At 34.7% G+C, this 22,296-nt stretch overlaps 2 protein-coding genes across 4 annotated transcripts in view; one reads left to right on the top strand and one right to left on the bottom strand.

Moving 5' to 3' along the window:
- Positions 1 to 22,296, top strand: part of LOC138694978 (LIM domain only protein 3-like) — a 913,591-nt gene that overhangs the window by 419,089 nt on the left and 472,206 nt on the right. The window lies entirely within an intron of this gene.
- The window catches only part of LOC138694975 (gamete and mating-type specific protein A-like), a 58,228-nt gene continuing 55,873 nt past the window's right edge, over positions 19,942 to 22,296 (bottom strand). For both annotated transcript variants that reach the window (XM_069819203.1, XM_069819202.1), the window contains exon 2: positions 19,942 to 20,396. In XM_069819203.1, the coding sequence (XP_069675304.1) occupies positions 20,058 to 20,396 (339 nt within the window). In that variant the 3' untranslated portion in view covers positions 19,942 to 20,057. The remainder of the gene's footprint in view (positions 20,397 to 22,296) is intronic.

Genomic DNA, 22,296 nt, shown 5'->3' with positions numbered 1-22,296 from the left:
AAGCACTTATTAGATTTTAAGTTAATTTTTTTTTTTATTTCTGACTCCAGATATGCAGTGTTAGATGATGGACTACAGTGAACTTCTTAAGTTATAATAAAGTTTATTAACTACATTTTTCTTATTTTGTATAAGGAAAAAGATCATTTTTATTTTACATTATTTACTTAAAATTTATAACATTAATTTTAAGGGAACTGTTGTACTTTTAGCATAGTGTACCTTTGAACATATTTTGGTTTTTAATTTTTGCTGCTACCTAGAGGACTCAAACTGAAGTAGATTGTAGAGAAAGCCGCTAAGTAGCTCTGGTCGTAGTTTCGGTTTGATTTATTGCAAAGTGTGAGTTCCGTGGACAAAAGAAATTTTTTAGTACCAAAAGTAAACATTTCGTTTATTGATATACTAGCCGTACCCGTGCGCTACGCTGCACCCGTTAGAAATAAATATAAAGTAGGGGAAAGTCGGGTAGTATCGGACATCGGGTAGTATCGGACAGTGCGTTTCTTTCATCTACCGCCATATGGTAGTACCTGAATGACATGGTTACGTTTATCTATGCGACATCACAGAAACGTAACCATGTCAATCAGATACTATCATCGTGTGGTAGATGAAAGAAACTCACTGTCCGATATTACCCGATGTCCGATACTACCCGACTCTCCCCTAATTACATAATTAAAATAGGACATTTGATCCAGGGAACATTCGTGTTTGATAGAAGGATAAATCGTTTAATATGTTACTTCATTTAAACTGCATCCAAATAATTAAAATGCTATTATTTTGGTCCAGAGACACTTATTTGGTGCAATGACAATTCCTTTAACATGTTTCTTAATATTTATTACATGCAACCATAGTTCAATGAAGATTGACATTATTTAGATTTAATGTGTATATTTTATTTTACTTGTTATAAGTTTCCATTGAATTATGGTAATAGCTTAATTTTAACCCTTGTTTTCTACGTATTCAGTAAATGGCGCTTGGTCCACTATGGTTCTGAACCCTTCAAATAACTTAAATGATATTATATAATATTACATTATATGTTATATTATATTATATTACATTATATTATATTATATTATATTATATTATATTATATTATATTATATTATATTATATTATATTATATTATATTATATTATATTATATTATATTATATTATATTATATTATATTATATTATCTTTCATAGCTTGCGATTGTTGCTGTCCAAGGCCCCTTATAGACGAAGTCATTTGTTTTTTAATTCATTACACGGCCTTAGATGGCAGTTATTGTAATTTTAAAACTCATTTATCTCATTAAATATCAGTCCTATCAAAATTTTTCAAGGAATAAAACTTATCGAACATTATTTTTAAAGAAATTTTTGTTATGTAACATTTTTCACAAAAATCAATAATAAGCGCGATATTTCGATTTATTTAATTCAGGTCCCCTTTTAACCCCCCTTTTAAATAATGTATTTTGAATGCCATATAGCCTAAAATCTAAGTTACATCGAACTTAATTTATATTCCAATTTTATCGAAATCCGTTCAGCCATTATCGCGTGAAAAGGTAACAAACATACAGACAGACATACAAACAAAAATTTCAAAAAAGCGATTTTCTGTTTCAGGGTGGTTAATTATATATGTTAGGACCAATTATTTTTGGAAAATCGAAAATTACCAGAAAAGTTTCGGCTACAGATTTATTATTAGTATAGATGTTTTCTAACACAAAACCAGATTGTATTTGTTACTATCTTTCAAGTACGGTGTGTTCCCTATCATCTGGTGAGTAATAACATATTTTAATTTCCATGATTTATTAGAATCTCTAGTTTGGGGAGCCATATTTGTCTAAAAGTGCACCCTCTTGTACCTTTGAACAAGAACATCTTCTACCATGGAACATGTTCCAAAGTACACAATACTATCGGTGTTTGTTTTTCTTTTATTTTAAGAAAATGTCACGAAGTAAGTCTGGAGGTAAGAGGTCCCCAATTAATCCGGATGCCTTGAAGAAAGCTGTTGAAGTATTTATTGCTCCTCCAGGAAATAAAATCTAAATCAGAGAAGCCTGCTCTGGTTTATGATGGCAAATACATTTTAAATATAATTGTCAGTTTTTACAGCTTATATTCCCACCTATATTCTTTGTGTTCTAACTTACAAGGAGGTATGTTCGAAGGTACATGAACCTGTTGTACCTTTGAACACGTTACATATCCCTTCATTTTATTTTTTCCATCCTTAATAGATCTGTAAAAGAGGAAAATGTATACAGGAAGTTGTAAAGGAAATAATATAATTTCCCAAAATTAAAAAAATAAATAAATAAAACGTGAAAAGTGTTTAAAAGTACAACAGTCTTCCCTATAAAATTTTAGTTTACCCCTGAAAGAGTAGAACTCGTGCTCAAGGGCGGATTCCTGATTTTAAATTAAGAAGTATACAGGGTGTATCACGAGGTTTTCCCCCGGTTTATGGAGGGGATTCCTGGTGTTATTTGGAACAAAAAAATTAAATACAGTAATGTGGTGACATTCATAATTAAGGAGTTACAACAGATTTTCGAAACACGCCATGGTGTATGTAGCGCTAGACATGTTTGCCCAGGACTAACGAAGTGTGGGGGAGAACTGTAACGATCAAACAGTAAGCAGTAGATAAGCGAAGCGAGTGGTACTTTCCCATAACAACAAGCACGTTGTTGATACTGCAGTCGCTGTCTACTGTTATCTCCTGTGTACACTGCGAAATGCCACACACGCGGTTCACACCTGTGCGAATCTTTGCCTTCAGATGCAGGGAGGAAATTTTGAACATTTGCTTTAAAATCCACTCTAGATGCGAGAGACTGGTATAAAATGAAACACTTGTTTGTATTCTAACTATGATTTCCATTTTTGTCAGTGACATCCTCAAAAAAATTTTTCTGTTTTTTTTTCAAATTACCGTAGCTCCTTAATTATGAAAGTCACCCCATTACTGTATTTACATTTTTTGTTCCAAATAACTCCAGGAATCACCTCAATAAACCGGGGGAAAACCTCGTGATACACCCTGTGTAATACAGGGACATAATTTTATTTTTACTTCAATTTTTTTGTACCTGAGTTTTTTAATGTACTTCACTCCCACCCCTTCTACTAATGAAGTTCAACCGTCCTCCACACAGATCCAAGACCTCATATACAGTCATAGTAACCTTACGGTCATAGTAAACAGTACGTTCCAAAAATATGTTCGCATTTTCCAGTGACGAAATAGCTTTCAATATTGAATCATTTTCGCACAGGTACTGTCGTCCGTTTGCCTATGTCGCATCCCGGTTTCCCCCACCAGCTTTTATTCGCCAGCTAGTGTCTTGGCTGTCTTAGCTCTTTTCTGAGAAAATTAATTTCTGTTAGGAATTGGACGTCTACGTAATATTATACAACTGTTTAAAATAACTGAAATAAAAGGGCCTCGTTAAGTAATTAACTTTCACGTGATTTCCTCCCTTTCTACGACCCTACGACATAACCATCTGGACGGACAGGTCTGAATAATTTTATCTTTTCGGATCGAGCAGAAGTGAAGATTGAATTTACAGTACGTAAGGTACTCTTTTATAGAGTACGTACAGAATTATTTCAACATGAGTTACTAGTACGAAGGACGAAACTGGTAATTGGGATTAGGTACAATAGTCTATAGTGCGATAATATGCACATTAGAACTGAAGCCTGTATCGAAATGAACGGCCACCATTTAAAAAAAATGTGTTTAAATATCCATATTATGATTATTTTTCAATTTAACGTCTTTCTCTATATTGTACGCTAATGTGCTGTAGACAGTATAATATACACTGCATAATGAATACGTCCACATGGACAGCTCAGTTCGTGAGTAAAAACACTTATTGTTAATACAGTACTGCATTTTGATTAAACAAAAACCTAATGAAAATGATCAAACTCAAAATCGTGACATTTCCTAGTTTACGTAAATGGATGAACTACTTTTCTTCCCTAGTAAAGTGGTTTGTTTGTATATTACGGCAGTATCATCGAACTCCAGTCGTGGAAGGGAGTAGCAAACGGCGTTGATCCAGAGGTATAGCCAAGTTAATATTAAAAATGTTAGTAAAAATAAAATGATGTCCCTGTACAATTTGTCATATGTCTACTACTCAATAAGAATATATAAATTTAAATTTACAGTTTTTCAATATATATATATATATATATATATATATATATATATATATATATATATATATATAAAATCCGTACATAATTTTTTTAACTGAATACTAGAACTATTAGAATTGACAAGATTAGGATATTTAGTTATAAATTTGTTATATATTCTTGGACCTAAAGTCCTACTATGATTAAATAATGTAGCAGCGTTGCATTTTGGTTCAAACAATCTTAAAAGAATTCAAACCTTTTGTTTCATAACTATGAGAATACAATTCAAAGTTATTTCGATTTTTATGAATGAATTTTGTTAATACAATATGTCTTATTTTGAGAACCTTGCAGTCTAAAAACAATATTTGAGGTGGAAAATCAATAGGTTTATGAAGACATATTTTAATTTTATATTCTTCTGTAATAAATAAAGTAGTTTAAAATTGGTTTTAAGTAAGCTACCCCATCCTATAATTTCATACATAGTTACAGATTGATAGAGTTTCAGTTTCTATGGATGCCAGTGATAAGTTGAAAAATGCGAGGAATGCTACTCTTGAAGATACCAGTTTCACTGGACATGAGTCGAAACTACTTTTTGAGACTGACAACTAAGCTAGCTATCACACTTGTAAACTGATTTTGTCGTCTGTAACAGTTCTGTACAGTTCTTGGTGGTCTTCTATGAGACATGTCACATACTGACTCATTGTCTTTAAATTTGGTTAGCGGCATGTCAACACATTTGGATGCAGCTTATTGAATGCTTATATCGGATTAAATTCTAAAAATTTCAAAATTGAGTCCCAGTGTCTCTTAAGAGGAACACAAATATTTTATAGAATCCAACAATCTAGGCCAGTCATGTCAATTTATGCCCATAGGAGCAAGCTCGCGCTTTAGAGCTCAGGAGAGCCTGAGCGCTTTACAGCGGAAAGAAAAGAGACAGACGAAAGAGGTAGTATATGCCGCTTGGTCAAGCTATATTCAGGGATGGCCAGCACTGATTCAATAGATAAAGGGAAGAGAACTTATTAAAACTGTATCCACGTTAATTTTTAGATTTGTTTGAGAAGTATAAGTGCATTATAAGAATGTAAGTCTTAATTTTAATGCTCATTTTTCACAAGTTTGATTTTTTTGTTCAAAATAGATATTTTGTCAACTTTTTTTTTATAGAAAAGTGAAATTTTCAGATGTAGGCCTATTTATTTAGTAGCCTTACAGAATGTTTTCGTAAATGTAATATACCGTAAATACGTATTACTGGAGATAGTGTATTGAAAATTTTGAAAATATTCACATGGAAATTGTTTGTAAGGAAATGAATTAACAAAGCAACTACTACTACATCATAAGCAAAATATACGTGCCCATGTGTTGTAAAAATGTCAGCTCTATAACTTCACCACATTTCGAGAAAATAATTTAATATTCTGATGATAGGAATTTGCTCACCTATATCACCTTAAAAGCATAATGCGATAACACTTTTGTTATGGAATATTACTTATACTTAAAACATATACAGCACCTAGGTAACTTTGCTTTGTACTATAATTTTGTTTTGATTAGTTTATTGATTACTTTTATACGGTTAAAGGTACCATCAATATCAAATCCAACTTATCATGTCATACTCAGTCTCTTTTTTTGTGATATCATTTTCTTTATGAATGATGCGTTTCATCCATTTAGTACAGCATATTTGTACTACTATGGAATTTACGTGAATATTCCTTCTTAACTCTTTATTATGTTATTAACATTTAAAACACAACTGCAATATTAAGAAATTGGTATTAGTACTTTTGTTTTACAGACAATATAGATAATATCAAACAGAAAGAAGCCATATAAAAATACCGACATAAAATTTCACGTTCCGTTTGAAGTTTGTGCACTACTGTTTTCTTAATCCAATAGGCTGCTTATTCATATACACAACCCTTTCTCTTTCCATACTTAGCGCTTGATGCCCGCGCACGACCTGAAGGTCAGAAAAATGCGCTTGCTTTGACGTCACTGATCTAGAGTCACAGCGCACACTCAACAGTGATAGAAGTTGCAAATCACGCCCAATGAATTCAGTCTCAAGTTGACAAATGAAGTCGTACGACCAAGTTGAACGCAGAAGTGTGTACTCGCTTCCAATATGCGAGCAGCATAACTGGAAAAACGGTAATAGGATAAACTCCTAAGGGCCTAGACTTACGGGACACTCTGTATATGCGTTATGTCCACATCCCTACATCTACTCGTGTCACTACATTGTACATGTTACAATAGTTTCTTGTCTCTTGCAGCTATATTATATTCTACGCTGGTAAAAATGGTCTCATTTACCGACTTATTATTTTGCAAGTCTGTTATATTATAGTCGTTCTTAGTGTTCTAATCGTATCCGAAAAAGAATTAACACGTGTTATTTTCTCGTGTTGCTTTCTTCTGCTTATTGATAACTTGAATACCCTCCGCATGTAAGGGATACATCATTATGTGTTGTTGAGACAGATGCCTACTTTGTTTTGTAGTACACTGTGATAATCCTATGTTGTACCACAGTCTAGTATAAACATTCACGAAGCTTGAATTGTGAGGGTGCTAGGAACAATAGACTGTGCCGGTACTATTTCGCATTGTCTGTATTGAGGCGATATTAGCGATCCTAGTGGTTAGCAACTATCTGTGGATGCATATTTACTACGTATTGACATTCGTGACTGTATATATTAGGCTTGGTTGTACTGTTCTTCCGAGCGGTTATTTTTTATTGGATTATTTTTACAACGCTTTATCAACTGCTGTGGTTATCTAGATTCAAATTCAAATTCAAATTTATTCACAATTTACATTTGAAATGGCACATATGAATAGATACCCGAAATGAGCATATGCTCGTGCTCGGGTACAGTCCAGTAGTCTACATAAATTTTAGAGACATCAATAATAATGTTGATGTAGAAATAATAGTAACAATAATAATAACAATAATAATAATAATAATAATAATAATAATAATAATAGAATAACAGTGACGGAGATAATACAAAGTTAGTAATACAAATTAATTAATCAATAATAATAAAACATAAATATTAACAGTAATAAAATAATAACTAAGACTGATAAAATAAAATATAAAACCACTTAGCGAGAGTTAACACAACTTAAATGAGCATATAATAATCGGGGGAAAAATAATAACGAACTCGAAAATCAACAAAAAAAGTTCGTTGTATCGCAGACGACAGCAACCGCCGTATTGATATTGTGTTGTGCATTAATGTAAGTAGGGGGGAGCCGAAAGTCTACATCCTGACGTTCTCTTCGAATCTTCTCATACAATCATAGGAAAATGCTGAAAAACAAAGTGTCTACGAGTCAAACTGTATATTATTACCAGGATAAATACAAATAATACTGAAATATATTAATCAAGTTTCAGTTATAGATCTCCCCTTTGGTGCAGGAGGCATCATATCAAAATATTTTATGAAAGGCGGGGAAAATATAAATTTTAAGAACTCTCTAGCGATAGAGATAGTGACAAGTACAATAAAGATGTAGCTGTGACGATGTAAGAAAATCGTTTATGTGGAAACATACACTGTTATTAATTAAGAAAATGATCTATTTATATTTATTACAATGTTTTATCTAATAACTTAAATGCATTAGACAAACACAATAAATAAAACATATAATGCTAATAACACTTATAATAATAATAATAATAATAATAATAATAATAATAATAATAATAATAATAATAATAATACAATTAAACAAATATTATAGAAACATTTTCACTTTATTTTTAAACTTTAGAATTTGTAAATTGCTTAGGTTTGGATTATTTTTCAATACTGAATTGTATAATCTTGGTCAATAATTCCTACTGTGTCTTAATCCAGCTGGCATTAGGTTCTGCCAAAAGAGTTGGGACATTTCTTCGGTGTTATGCATATGATTTTCATTTATAAAATTCATTCGATTTTTGTGAAAATAAGTTAGTAATGTATGTTTATATATTTGCTCAATTTTTAGTACTTGGAATTCAGAATAAATAAATTGTGTCGGATAATCAAGAATGATATGGATGATATGAAGGTGATAATGCCAGCGAAATGAGTCCATCGTCCAGAGCCGAAAGTTGCCCAGCATTTGCTCTTATTGGGTTGAGGGAAAACCCCGGTCAACCTCAACAGTTCAAATAGAGTGAATTTAAATAACTCAATTACGCGTGATCTTATGTATCTGTGCTCTGGGTTCCCACCAGAGGTCTGCATCGGACGTTTTCGCTCGAGTGCCAAGTAGTTCATAGCATAATCCGATAGGTAGCGCACATGCATGATGGGTAAAATTGTCGCCAGCGATAATTTCCTCGAACGTTATAAGCCGAGCGTTAGACATTCGTTCTTGTTACAGTGATGAACTGTGTAATAATATCATAGATGTTTATCATTTCAAAACTTTGCAGTGTTTAACTAACCTCTCCATAGTACAACTACAAAACTTGCTTTAAAATGTAATATAAATGTTGTAGGTAAATATTTTCCTTTTTTTCCCACACAGGAGTGATTTTGTTTTTGCCATATCTGGTAGATGTTATTGGATGTAAATAAACGGAGAACACAATCATGATAATGCAAGAAATGTATCAAGTTTTCTAATAATAATAATAATAATAATAATAATAATAATAATAATAAAGGTAAAAGAAAGGTAAAGGTATCCCCGTAACATGCCATGAAGGCACTTGGGGGGGCATAGAGGTAGAGCCCCATGCTTTCCATGACCTCGGCACTAGAATGAGGTGGTGTGGTCGGCACCACGCTCTGGCCGCCTTTTACCCCCGGGAAAGACCCGGTACTCAATTTTATAGGAGGCTGAGTGAACCTCGGGGCCGTTCTGAAAGTTTTGGCAACGAGAAAAAATCCTGTCACCACCTGGGATCGAACCCCGGACCTTCCAATCCGTAGCCAGCTGCTCTACCAACTGAGCTACCCGGCCGCCACCAATAATAATAATAATAATAATAATAATAATAATAATTAGTGTATCAATCTTTGCGTCTGTAACAGTTGTGCAGCATGATTATTCGTTTTATTATATTTTCTGTGACGTTATCTCTGTACTAATATTGTTATTAATCTACTGCTATATAATAATGTTTTGTAAAACGGTTCTACATTGTCGCAGTATATAGGCGGAACATTATGTATGGACCTATCATATTATATATGTGGTAAATCTAATATTGAATAATTATTAATTAGGAATAATAAGTGTATATCGAAGTTTTTCATACTATTTTATTTATAACTTCATGTTACTGTTTTGGTACGTTCCATTGGCCGTTTGTCATAAACGCAGAAAATAAAGCCTTATTTTTACCGGCCCACTATTTCTTTGGGTAACTGTAAATGAATTGGTTCTGTGCTTATATAAATTTTTAGATTTCATAACGTGAGGGTGTCATGTATTAGATGCAAAGCTCCTATTTTTTTTTAATTTGAAATGTAATGAGTGTTTTTTCAACAGGAATTACAGATTTTACAAAATTATGTTCTACTAAAACCAGCCTTTTCTTGACACCTCTCGTGTTAAAGGCTTTCTTAATGTTCTTAGTTCATAAACACGTGTTAACTTTTTTTCAGTACACAATAGAACCTTTTATTCCTAAAGAATTACTAAGTGTATGCAGTGACGTACCAATGTTTGTAAGAGCTAACCTGATGTGCACACGTTCTGTTTTACCAGATGGTAGTTTCTATTCTTCAGCAATTTGTATCAATAGTGTGTGCTTTTCTCTTTTCACTTGCCTATTATAACGATTTTCTTCTTTGCCTTACAGAAGTGGGTATATCACAATACCTAAATAAACGTTTGCAACAGAAAGGGTTGTTATGTTCTCTTGATCATGTTTATAAATAATATTAAGTGGGAGGAGCAAAATTGCTTCTTGAAGTCAGATATGCAGAAGATATGAAGGAATACTATTTTTACGTTTAACTTATATGTTCAACCTACAGTACTTACTTATTTATTTACTTACATATTTACTTATTTACTTACTTACTTAAATCTTTTAAGAAACCCGGAGGTTCATTGCCGCCCTCACATAAGCCCGCCATCGGTCCCTATCCTGAGCAAAATTAATCCAGTCTCTACCATCATATCCCACCTCCCTCAAATCCATTTTAATATTATCGTTCCATCTACGTCTTGCCTTCCCCAAAGGTCTTATTCCCTCCGGTCTCCCAACTAACATTCTATATTATTCATTTCTTGATTCGCCCATACGTGCTACATGACCTGCCCAACTCAAACTTCTGGATTTAATGTTCCTAATTATGTCAGGTGAAGAATATAATGCGTGCAGTTCTGCGTTATGTAATATTCTCCATTCTCCTGTAACTTCATCCCTCTTAGCCCCAAATATCTTCGTAAGCTTCTTATTCTCATATAGAATTATTCCAATTCAGATACAACTAAGTAAACTAAAAGAACTCCCAAAGGAAATAACATTTCAATGGATACCTAGTCATTGTGCTATACTTGGAAACGAGAAAGTCGATGATATTGCAAAACAGGCAACATATTTACAACCAAGACCTCTTCAAGCGATATTTCTATCCATTGCTTTTGCTTCAGTAAAGTCTCATTTTGCAAACCTATGGATCAACAATTGGCTCTCAGAAACAACTAAGTAAACTAAAAGAACTCCCAAAGGAAATAACATTTCAATGGATACCTAGTCATTGTGCTATACTTGGAAACGAGAAAGTCGATGATATTGCAAAACAGGCAACATATTTACAACCAAGACCTCTTCAAGCGATATTTCTATCCATTGCTTTTGCTTCAGTAAAGTCTCATTTTGCAAACCTATGGATCAACAATTGGCTCTCAGAAACAACTAAGTAAACTAAAAGAACTCCCAAAGGAAATAACATTTCAATGGATACCTAGTCATTGTGCTATACTTGGAAACGAGAAAGTCGATGATATTGCAAAACAGGCAACATATTTACAACCAAGACCTCTTCAAGCGACATCTCTATCCAATGCTTTTGCTTCAGTAAAGTCTCATTTTGCAAACCTATGGATCAACAATTGGCTCTCAGAAACAACTAAGTAAACTAAAAGAACTCCCAAAGGAAATAACATTTCAATGGATACCTAGTCATTGTGCTATACTTGGAAACGAGAAAGTCGATGATATTGCAAAACAGGCAACATATTTACAACCAAGACCTCTTCAAGTGACATCTCTATCCAATGCTTTTGCTTCAGTAAAGTCTCATTTTGCAAACCTATGGATCAACAATTGGCTCTCAGAAACAACTAAGTAAACTAAAAGAACTCCCAAAGGAAATAACATTTCAATGGATACCTAGTCATTGTGCTATACTTGGAAACGAGAAAGTCGATGATATTGCAAAACAGGCAACATATTTACAACCAAGACCTCTTCAAGTGACATCTCTATCCAATGCTTTTGCTTCAGTAAAGTCTCATTTTGCAAACCTATGGATCAACAATTGGCTCTCAGAAACAACTAAGTAAACTAAAAGAACTCCCAAAGGAAATAACATTTCAATGGATACCTAGTCATTGTGCTATACTTGGAAACGAGAAAGTCGATGATATTGCAAAACAGGCAACATATTTACAACCAAGACCTCTTCAAGCGATATTTCTATCCATTGCTTTTGCTTCAGTAAAGTCTCATTTTGCAAACCTATGGATCAACAATTGGCTCTCAGAAACAACTAAGTAAACTAAAAGAACTCCCAAAGGAAATAACATTTCAATGGATACCTAGTCATTGTGCTATACTTGGAAACGAGAAAGTCGATGATATTGCAAAACAGGCAACATATTTACAACCAAGACCTCTTCAAGCGATATTTCTATCCATTGCTTTTGCTTCAGTAAAGTCTCATTTTGCAAACCTATGGATCAACAATTGGCTCTCAGAAACAACTAAGTAAACTAAAAGAACTCCAAAAGGAAATAACATGTCAATGGATACCTAGTCATTGTGCTATACTTGGAAACGAGAAAGTCGATGATATTGCAAAACAGGCAACATATTTACAACCAAGACCTCTTCAAGCGATATTTCTATCCATTGCTTTTGCTTCAGTAAAGTCTCATTTTGCAAACCTATGGATCAACAATTGGCTCTCAGAAACAACTAAGTAAACTAAAAGAACTCCCAAAGGAAATAACATTTCAATGGATACCTAGTCATTGTGCTATACTTGGAAACGAGAAAGTCGATGATATTGCAAAACAGGCAACATATTTACAACCAAGACCTCTTCAAGCGATATTTCTATCCATTGCTTTTGCTTCAGTAAAGTCTCATTTTGCAAACCTATGGATCAACAATTGGCTCTCAGAAACAACTAAGTAAACTAAAAGAACTCCCAAAGGAAATAACATTTCAATGGATACCTAGTCATTGTGCTATACTTGGAAACGAGAAAGTCGATGATATTGCAAAACAGGCAACATATTTACAACCAAGACCTCTTCAAGCGATATTTCTATCCATTGCTTTTGCTTCAGTAAAGTCTCATTTTGCAAACCTATGGATCAACAATTGGCTCTCAGAAACAACTAAGTAAACTAAAAGAACTCCCAAAGGAAATAACATTTCAATGGATACCTAGTCATTGTGCTATACTTGGAAACGAGAAAGTCGATGATATTGCAAAACAGGCAACATATTTACAACCAAGACCTCTTCAAGCGACATCTCTATCCAATGCTTTTGCTTCAGTAAAGTCTCATTTTGCAAACCTATGGATCAACAATTGGCTCTCAGAAACAACTAAGTAAACTAAAAGAACTCCCAAAGGAAATAACATTTCAATGGATACCTAGTCATTGTGCTATACTTGGAAACGAGAAAGTCGATGATATTGCAAAACAGGCAACATATTTACAACCAAGACCTCTTCAAGTGACATCTCTATCCAATGCTTTTGCTTCAGTAAAGTCTCATTTTGCAAACCTATGGATCAACAATTGGCTCTCAGAAACAACTAAGTAAACTAAAAGAACTCCCAAAGGAAATAACATTTCAATGGATACCTAGTCATTGTGCTATACTTGGAAACGAGAAAGTCGATGATATTGCAAAACAGGCAACATATTTACAACCAAGACCTCTTCAAGTGACATCTCTATCCAATGCTTTTGCTTCAGTAAAGTCTCATTTTGCAAACCTATGGATCAACAATTGGCTCTCAGAAACAACTAAGTAAACTAAAAGAACTCCCAAAGGAAATAACATTTCAATGGATACCTAGTCATTGTGCTATACTTGGAAACGAGAAAGTCGATGATATTGCAAAACAGGCAACATATTTACAACCAAGACCTCTTCAAGCGATATTTCTATCCATTGCTTTTGCTTCAGTAAAGTCTCATTTTGCAAACCTATGGATCAACAATTGGCTCTCAGAAACAACTAAGTAAACTAAAAGAACTCCCAAAGGAAATAACATTTCAATGGATACCTAGTCATTGTGCTATACTTGGAAACGAGAAAGTCGATGATATTGCAAAACAGGCAACATATTTACAACCAAGACCTCTTCAAGCGATATTTCTATCCATTGCTTTTGCTTCAGTAAAGTCTCATTTTGCAAACCTATGGATCAACAATTGGCTCTCAGAAACAACTAAGTAAACTAAAAGAACTCCAAAAGGAAATAATATGTCAATGGATACCTAGTCATTGTGCTATACTTGGAAACGAGAAAGTCGATGATATTGCAAAACAGGCAACATATTTACAACCAAGACCTCTTCAAGCGATATTTCTATCCATTGCTTTTGCTTCAGTAAAGTCTCATTTTGCAAACCTATGGATCAACAATTGGCTCTCAGAAACAACTAAGTAAACTAAAAGAACTCCCAAAGGAAATAACATTTCAATGGATACCTAGTCATTGTGCTATACTTGGAAACGAGAAAGTCGATGATATTGCAAAACAGGCAACATATTTACAACCAAGACCTCTTCAAGCGATATTTCTATCCATTGCTTTTGCTTCAGTAAAGTCTCATTTTGCAAACCTATGGATCAACAATTGGCTCTCAGAAACAACTAAGTAAACTAAAAGAACTCCCAAAGGAAATAACATTTCAATGGATACCTAGTCATTGTGCTATACTTGGAAACGAGAAAGTCGATGATATTGCAAAACAGGCAACATATTTACAACCAAGACCTCTTCAAGCGATATTTCTATCCATCGGTTTTGCTTCAGTAAAGTCTCATTTTGCAAACCTATGGATCAACAATTGGCTCTCAGAAACAACTAAGTAAACTAAAAGAACTCCCAAAGGAAATAACATTTCAATGGATACCTAGTCATTGTGCTATACTTGGAAACGAGAAAGTCGATGATATTGCAAAACAGGCAACATATTTACAACCAAGACCTCTTCAAGCGATATTTCTATCCATTGCTTTTGCTTCAGTAAAGTCTCATTTTGCAAACCTATGGATCAACAATTGGCTCTCAGAAACAACTAAGTAAACTAAAAGAACTCCCAAAGGAAATAACATTTCAATGGATACCTAGTCATTGTGCTATACTTGGAAACGAGAAAGTCGATGATATTGCAAAACAGGCAACATATTTACAACCAAGACCTCTTCAAGTGACATCTCTATCCAATGCTTTTGCTTCAGTAAAGTCTCATTTTGCAAACCTATGGATCAACAATTGGCTCTCAGAAACAACTAAGTAAACTAAAAGAACTCCAAAAGGAAATAACATGTCAATGGATATCTAGACATTGTGCTATACCTGGAAACGAGAAAGTCGATAATATTGCAAAACAGACAACATATTTGCAACCAAGACCTCTTCAAGTGACATCTCTATCCAATGCTTTTGCTTCAGTAAAGTCTCATTTTACAAACCTATGGATCAACAATTGGTGCTCTTCTGACAAAGGAAAAATTTTACAGTCTGTTCAAAAGAAACCAAATGACCTGGAAATGTACAAAAACTTGCCCAGACATGTTCAAACATTTTTAACAAGAGCCAGAACAGGTCACATTGTCACTCAATGTACCTACACCGATTTCACCTTTCTGATAATCCTACATGTCTGTGGTGTAATAATCATGATGAAGATCTGGAACACATTCTTCTGTACTGTCCATCCATAAACCACAAAAGAAGTAAATTAAAATCATCAGTACCAGTTACAGAAGACACAGCCCTGCAGTATACAGAGTGTTTCAAAAATACGGGGCATAATTTCAGGTATGTATTTCCCACATGTAGATAATCAAAATAGTTCATTACAACATGTGTCCGGAAATGCTTCATTTCCGAGTTATGGCCTTAACAACATTGAAATTCACCGAAACGTTTTCTTTCCGCAGGTCGTTGTCATGACAGAAGATGTTCAAAATGTCCACCTCCTGCTTGAATACAGACCTCACATCGATATCTCATTGACCTGCGAACACGATCTCAAACTCCAGGAGTATTGCGAATGTCCTCAGATATGATAAGGATACAATTGATACTCTTTCAACAGTCTCCAGACAGTCGTATGAGGAACATTGACTTGCAACGCTACCCTTCGTGTGCTGATAGAAGGAGTCATGTTCACAGCCTCCAGAATCTCCTGTACTTCTGGAGTTGTAGATCTTGGTCGTCCCCTTCCCAAACCAGGAGAGTTAAATTTTCCATACTCGCCGCACAGACGGTAATGGAGACGTACAAATGTTTTCCGATCTGGACATTGTCGCTGTGGGTACCTCTCCTGGTACAAACGACGAGCCAGCGCAGCATTGCCGTCCGCCTTACCGTACATGAAGTGTATCAGTGCCAACTCTTGATTTGAATACATGTCGCACAGTCTAACGCCTATACAACACTGAATATAACCTTCGCCTCGGAATGAACTGTCAGAGTGCCCTCTTAATGTCTCCTTTGACGGAAACGGTCTGCGGAAAGAAAAACGTTCCGGTGAATTTCAATGTTGTGGAGGCCATAACTCGGAAATAAAGCATTTCCGGACACATGTTGTAATGAACTATTTTGATTGTCTACATGTGGGAAATACATACCTAAAATTATGCCCCGTATTTTTAAACACCCTGTATATTGACTACACCCCCAACTCTGGCTACTAGCAACAGATATCTATAATGAACACCGATCAAAATACCCCTAATTTCTCTTGAAAAACATAAACTGAATAGACTACAGTGGATTATAGTGAACATTTTATGTTGTCAGCAAACAGCTGGATACATTAAGAAGATTGATTGATTATTCTCAAAACACCCTTAACCTCTGTTCCTCTCTCAAAGTGAGAGTCCAAGTTTCACAACCCTCCGGACTGCACCGAAATTCACCACAAGAGTTAGTCACGGTTTTTGATCCCACGGAAAACCCAATTAGTCGCTATTATTATTATTATTATTATTATTATTATTATTATTACTATTATTATTGACTGTTATTCATAGCTTATTTCATTCCGTTCATTGGACACATTTAAATCATACATAATATTGCATTTATTTATCCTTATTCCATCACCTTAATTTCTGTGTAGACATTACATAAAACGATAGGGATTTCCTCAAATCCCCTGTAAGTTTTTGCAGTCATAGTTGCACCCCGAACGTATCAGGTAACGAAGGCGTCATAGTTTAATTGCGTCCCATATTCAATTAAAATTAATCGTAAAATACTACTTGAGATTTCAGATTTTTTTTTGCACATTTAATTACATTATTTTTAAACTATCAAATACTTAAAAAAATTAAGATAGTTTTCAATTTAATACTGATAAGATTGACCACTGCTTCTTGGTTACGGGTACCGTGTGATACAGTGGCGGCTCCTGCGTAACAGGACGAAATGGCACCTTCTTGAATGACACATGCTACAAATTAGCCTACATGCATACATGTAAGACCAGGTAGTGTTGGGGTTGGCCTTCCCTTCTGTATAGTAATAATCTGTTCTTGTAAATTGAGTTTCCTAATTTTTCCAAAATATATTATGTTGTCACTTCCATTTATTGTTGAATAATTGTACAAATTAAGAATTACAAGAAAATTCACAACCTCGCAGCATTTTTCGAGCACACTACAGCATCACACATGTTGGAAGAGACTATAGCTATTAACACGTAATCGGAACCGTTATACGGAAATAGGAATGGGAAATAATCTGAGGAAAGCGAGAGCACTACACCCACCCACGTGGTCTGTGTTGCCACATGTACATTTTACAAGTTCAGTATCACATGCTTTTGAAGAATGTCAGTTCTTGTAAAGTCATACTACCATTATTATTCAAAGTTGCCTGTGGCCAATTAATTTTTTTACGTTAAAAATAATGTAGTTTGGAGTACCTACTTTCAATTTCAAATATATTTGTATAAAACTGACAACTTGGCTGTTGTTCTGTCTAGTACACAATGAATGGAAGTGAATTTCAGGGGCCAAAAGATCTGCGATACTAACGTAGAACTAATTCCTCTTTGTTTTATATAAACCCGACTTTAACTTTCAAATATCCTTGAAAGTCTCAAACCATGAATAGTAGCCTATATAAAGTGCAATGAATAATATTTTTGATTTATAATTTAAAATAAGTTTATATGGTGTCTTTCATGGCGTTGCGTTAAAACTGATTTTATTGTGCCTCCTCCTAGATGTGTTATAGTCTGTTTGAAAGGAAGATCGTTAGATGGCAGCGGTAGCGAGCTTGCTGCACGACCAGTTGGTTTCTATTTCCCTCCCATGACTGATTCAGAGGAGGATCTCCTCCCTATCCGTTCATTTACTTGCTTTAAAACTCTGCTTCTTTCTCTGGCCGCTAGTGCGCTGTTGTCTCTGTGTGTTAACTACAGTAAAGGAGGAATGGATTGGCTTTCCTCCACACAAACAATCTCGCATCATTCTCACAGTTTTCCAGCAGCACACGAGTGCTCATCGTTTAAAACTCGATTAACCGAGGTTTTCTTATAGCTGTGAACTTAAAAATTATCGAATCTTCCGCGAATTTCAAGGCATATATTTCATTTGGTATTTACTTACAAAAGAAGAAAAATGTGAGGATGACGTTCCTCCCTTCCCTCCCCCGAGGAACCGCCACTGGTGTGATACAAAAGTCACTTCCCACAACAAACAATATTGCTTTGAAATGACTTACAAAAACATAACAAATTATTTTCTTTGGAACAAATCTCTTAGGTTTGCATACTAAGATTATTTATCCAATATATTTCCACCTACACAAATTGAAGTATATAAGGATAATGTAATTAGACGATCCACGAAGGACACGAGTTTACTGCAACTGGATCATGCGGTTTTTGCGTTTCAGATTGTTTCATTCAGTGACGAATGCCTATTCTGTCCAGGTGAGTATCCTCCTACAAGAAATGAACGAGATTAATCAAAGAAAACAAAAGATTGACGCAAGAATACAATAATTCCATTAGTCGGAATATAATTTTAGGCGAATTAATGGACAGAATTGTAATTAACATCCTGTATGATTAATCACAGAATAAACTGATAAAAAAATCACGTCGCGTCACGATCTAAATTGTGTTAAAATGTAGTGCAAGATATCTACCTTACGGCAACTATAAAATTATTTGGATATTCTAGCAAGTTACTTTGTTATTTTATGCTCGACCATGCCGAAATGTAGTAATTATACACCTGGTAGTAGCCCTTTAATGTACCTCATTAAAGTACACCTGTTCATTAAAGTTCAGGTGTTCAGCCAATGTCAAGTCACCTTTGTACCGTTATGAAACCGCAAGTATCGATTATTCTCGGATAAGCAATCGAAAGACAATTAGCGAAAAGTCATGGAGGCTGGAAATCCAATATTGTCGCAGAAGGTTACGTTCTGTTACTATAATAATTAGCGTTAATTGTAAATAATATTCAAATAAATTCAATTTGTCATCTCGTTTTTCAATTCTAAATCAATTCCAGGTTATATCAGACTAATGTTCATCTTATTCTCTATCAAGGTCAATGACATTCGGTCTCGGAAAAAATCAATACTTTCGCGTCTGCGCACATCTCACAATTCAGGTCAGTTCGCACATATCCATAACATGACCTAATTGCGCTCGTTTCATAAACAAACATACTTGCGTCTTAATTACTACCATTATAGGCTCGTTGCATAATGTACTATTACATTTTAGAGGTCGGTGCGCAATCCGTTATCACAAGGTTATAGCTATTTGAAGAATCAGGTTCGAAGATTCTGGACAAAGAAACGCTTATTGACTACATGAAAATAAAAATAGGATTAGAGGAATGTTCTGAAGGTGTAGAAAAATGCTTAGATAGGAATCTAAAGGATTTTGTAGTTAATTTTACTTCAAAAGTATATGCTAGTTTCATGAATATCTGTTTGGTAGGAGAAAATTTATTAATTTTGTCTAAAACCACCCTCTATAAAGGCGTAGTTTCTCTTACACAAACGTAATGAGAGTTCGTACACAAAAAATATATGCTACCTGTAGCTCCTGTGTAAAGTTTCATGAAAATCTGTTAGATAGAATATAGGTTATTTATTTTGTCTAGCTAAATTTGCGTTTTGATCCACTGTGCTTTGGAGTGTCAGGATTGGGTTCAAGTATTCGTATCTCGTTGTGAGTTTTGAATTTTCAATGGGTGTTCATCTGTCGGAAATGAAAGTTTGTGAATCTGGTGTACATTTTATTGTCTGTACTATTTATTATAATCTGAGAACTACAACATACTGAGTACAATATTTGATATCTCACAGCTGAAGTAGTTTAGTGGCTGCTTTCACTGGAAGTTAGGCTGACGCGGCCGTGGTTGTGGCGTCAGTAGCAGGAGCTGCCGTAGTTGGAGCGTCAGTGGCTGGCGCGGCCGTAGTTGGAGCGTCAGTAGCAGGAGCTGCCGTAGTTGGAGCGTCAGTGGCTGGAGCTGCTGAGGTAGTGGCGGCTGGTGCTGCCGTACTCTTTTGCGGGATTGGGAATGGGAATGGGAATGGCAATGGGAATGGCAATTGGAATGGCAACTGTTCTATTGGATTGGGGAAAATAGACGGTTGTGGAAGTTTTGAAATTAGAGAGGGGATAAAAAGGGGCTCACTCAGTGCTACGGCAGCTAGAGCAGCGATAGTAAGAAGTGCCTGAAAAGAAAAACGTCAATTCATCACCATTTTTTTTAGAGAGATTAGTTCTTATCCACTCATTTAGGCGATTAAAGAGGTTTCTACCCTTTTCCTGAAAAATATTCTAGTACCCCACTTCGATTACCGTTGGATCAACAGAGAGATGCAGACGGCTGTCACACGCTGGTTCCGATCCCAGGCGGCAGACTTCTACGACATGTGGATACAAAATTTGATCCCATATTATGACAAACGTCTCAATTCCGGTAGGGAATATGTTGAAAAATAGCTCAACAATTGCCATCTGTTATATCTCTTCCAAGAAATCTTTCCATGAAATTGTGTTTCCTTTCTGTAAACTGCCTCAGGGAAACTTATTTTCTGAACGGTCCTCGAAATTGCGGTCAAGTTGCCAAAATTTGTATAAGCACTTGTTTTTGCATTATTAACATGGTGGAAGAATAAAATAATTTTTATCTGCCTCCATGAGAATGTTTGCTTGTGAGGGGACGTCGAGGTTAAAGGTTTAATATACAGCTGACTTCAGTTCAGTACACGTCAGTCTAGTTCATGTTAATGTGGTATGTATTACAATAGCGAATCTTCATTTCGAAATATATTATGAAGAACTAGTATGAAAATTGTCTTGCTATATTTCTATGGAAATATTCGGGCTTTTAACAACCATCTTATTTTTTCAATCCAGAATTTAGTGAGTAAAAGTTAGAGAAATGGGTTTGATTTTTTATACAAAAACTAGACTCATAAATTGCGTTCTAACTGGATAAAACCTGGATGACATAGGATTTAGGCTAGAACTGTCTTAGGTAAGCCAGTAAATTATATGTATAATGTAATGTACTAATGTGTAACTTGTGATAGATATAATATTGCCGAGTCCACTCCTGTGGAGTAACGGTCAGCGCGTCTGGCTGCGAAATAAGGTGGCCCGGGTTCGATTCCCGGTCGGGGTAAGTTCTCTGGTTGAGGTTTTTCCGGGGTTTTCCCTCAACCCAATATGAGCAAATGCTGGGTAACTTTCGGTGCTGGACCCCGGACTCATTTCACCGGCATTGTCACCTTCATCTCATTCAGACACTAATTAACCTAAGATGTTGATAAAGCGTCGTAAAATAACCTACTAAAAAAACTGTTGCCGATATTTTACGCAGTGGCTCATAGCTATGCGGGCTGTTACTGTACTTACTCACGTTACTTTTCAAACGGTAACAGTTACTTACGATATGAGTATTGTAACGTTTCATTTTACAATATAAGATTGAAGAGTTGTCAAATGAGGCTGCAGGCCGAGGTTGATAACTAGTCAAGTATTATAATATTAAGTTACTATAAATATATCGTACAACGTTTTATCCACTTTGATAAAAAATAATTTTTAATAAAATTAATTGTATTATCTTTATTACTTTTAAACATGTATTTTGTGGAGAGGCCATTGCATTATTATTAGTTTCTTTCTGCGAGAGGCGATTCGTTTATGTTTGTTTTGTTGATTTATAGCAGTACTAGGAGAAATAAACAAATATTGTTAAAATGAGTTCAAACAAGAATTCAGATATTGAAAATGCTGTAAATTCTACAATTGTAAGTTTATGACAAATTGTGAACATGTTGTTGTCAAAAGTTTGTAATAAATAAAATAAATTCCATTTAATTTAATTTAATGTATGGTTCACATTAAACAACCAGCTAAATAATAGCAGAGGTTTTGACATGTGATTATCGGATATTCACCACACAATTGAAACGCACATTAGAACAACAACTTAATGTAGGCATAAGTTACGTCTTTTTTCCAGTTGAATCCTTAATAAGACTTCTTTCTCCTGACAAATTAGATTATTTTCTTTCAACAAACACAGTGCCTTCTAGAAACATTTGAATGTCGTTCTACCCA

The sequence above is a fragment of the Periplaneta americana genome, chromosome 2, assembly GCF_040183065.1.
Source record: "Periplaneta americana isolate PAMFEO1 chromosome 2, P.americana_PAMFEO1_priV1, whole genome shotgun sequence".
NCBI classification, from domain to species: domain Eukaryota; kingdom Metazoa; phylum Arthropoda; class Insecta; order Blattodea; family Blattidae; genus Periplaneta; species Periplaneta americana.
Note: the sequence above shows the minus strand (reverse complement) of the source record. Positions and strands in the feature narration are given on the sequence as shown.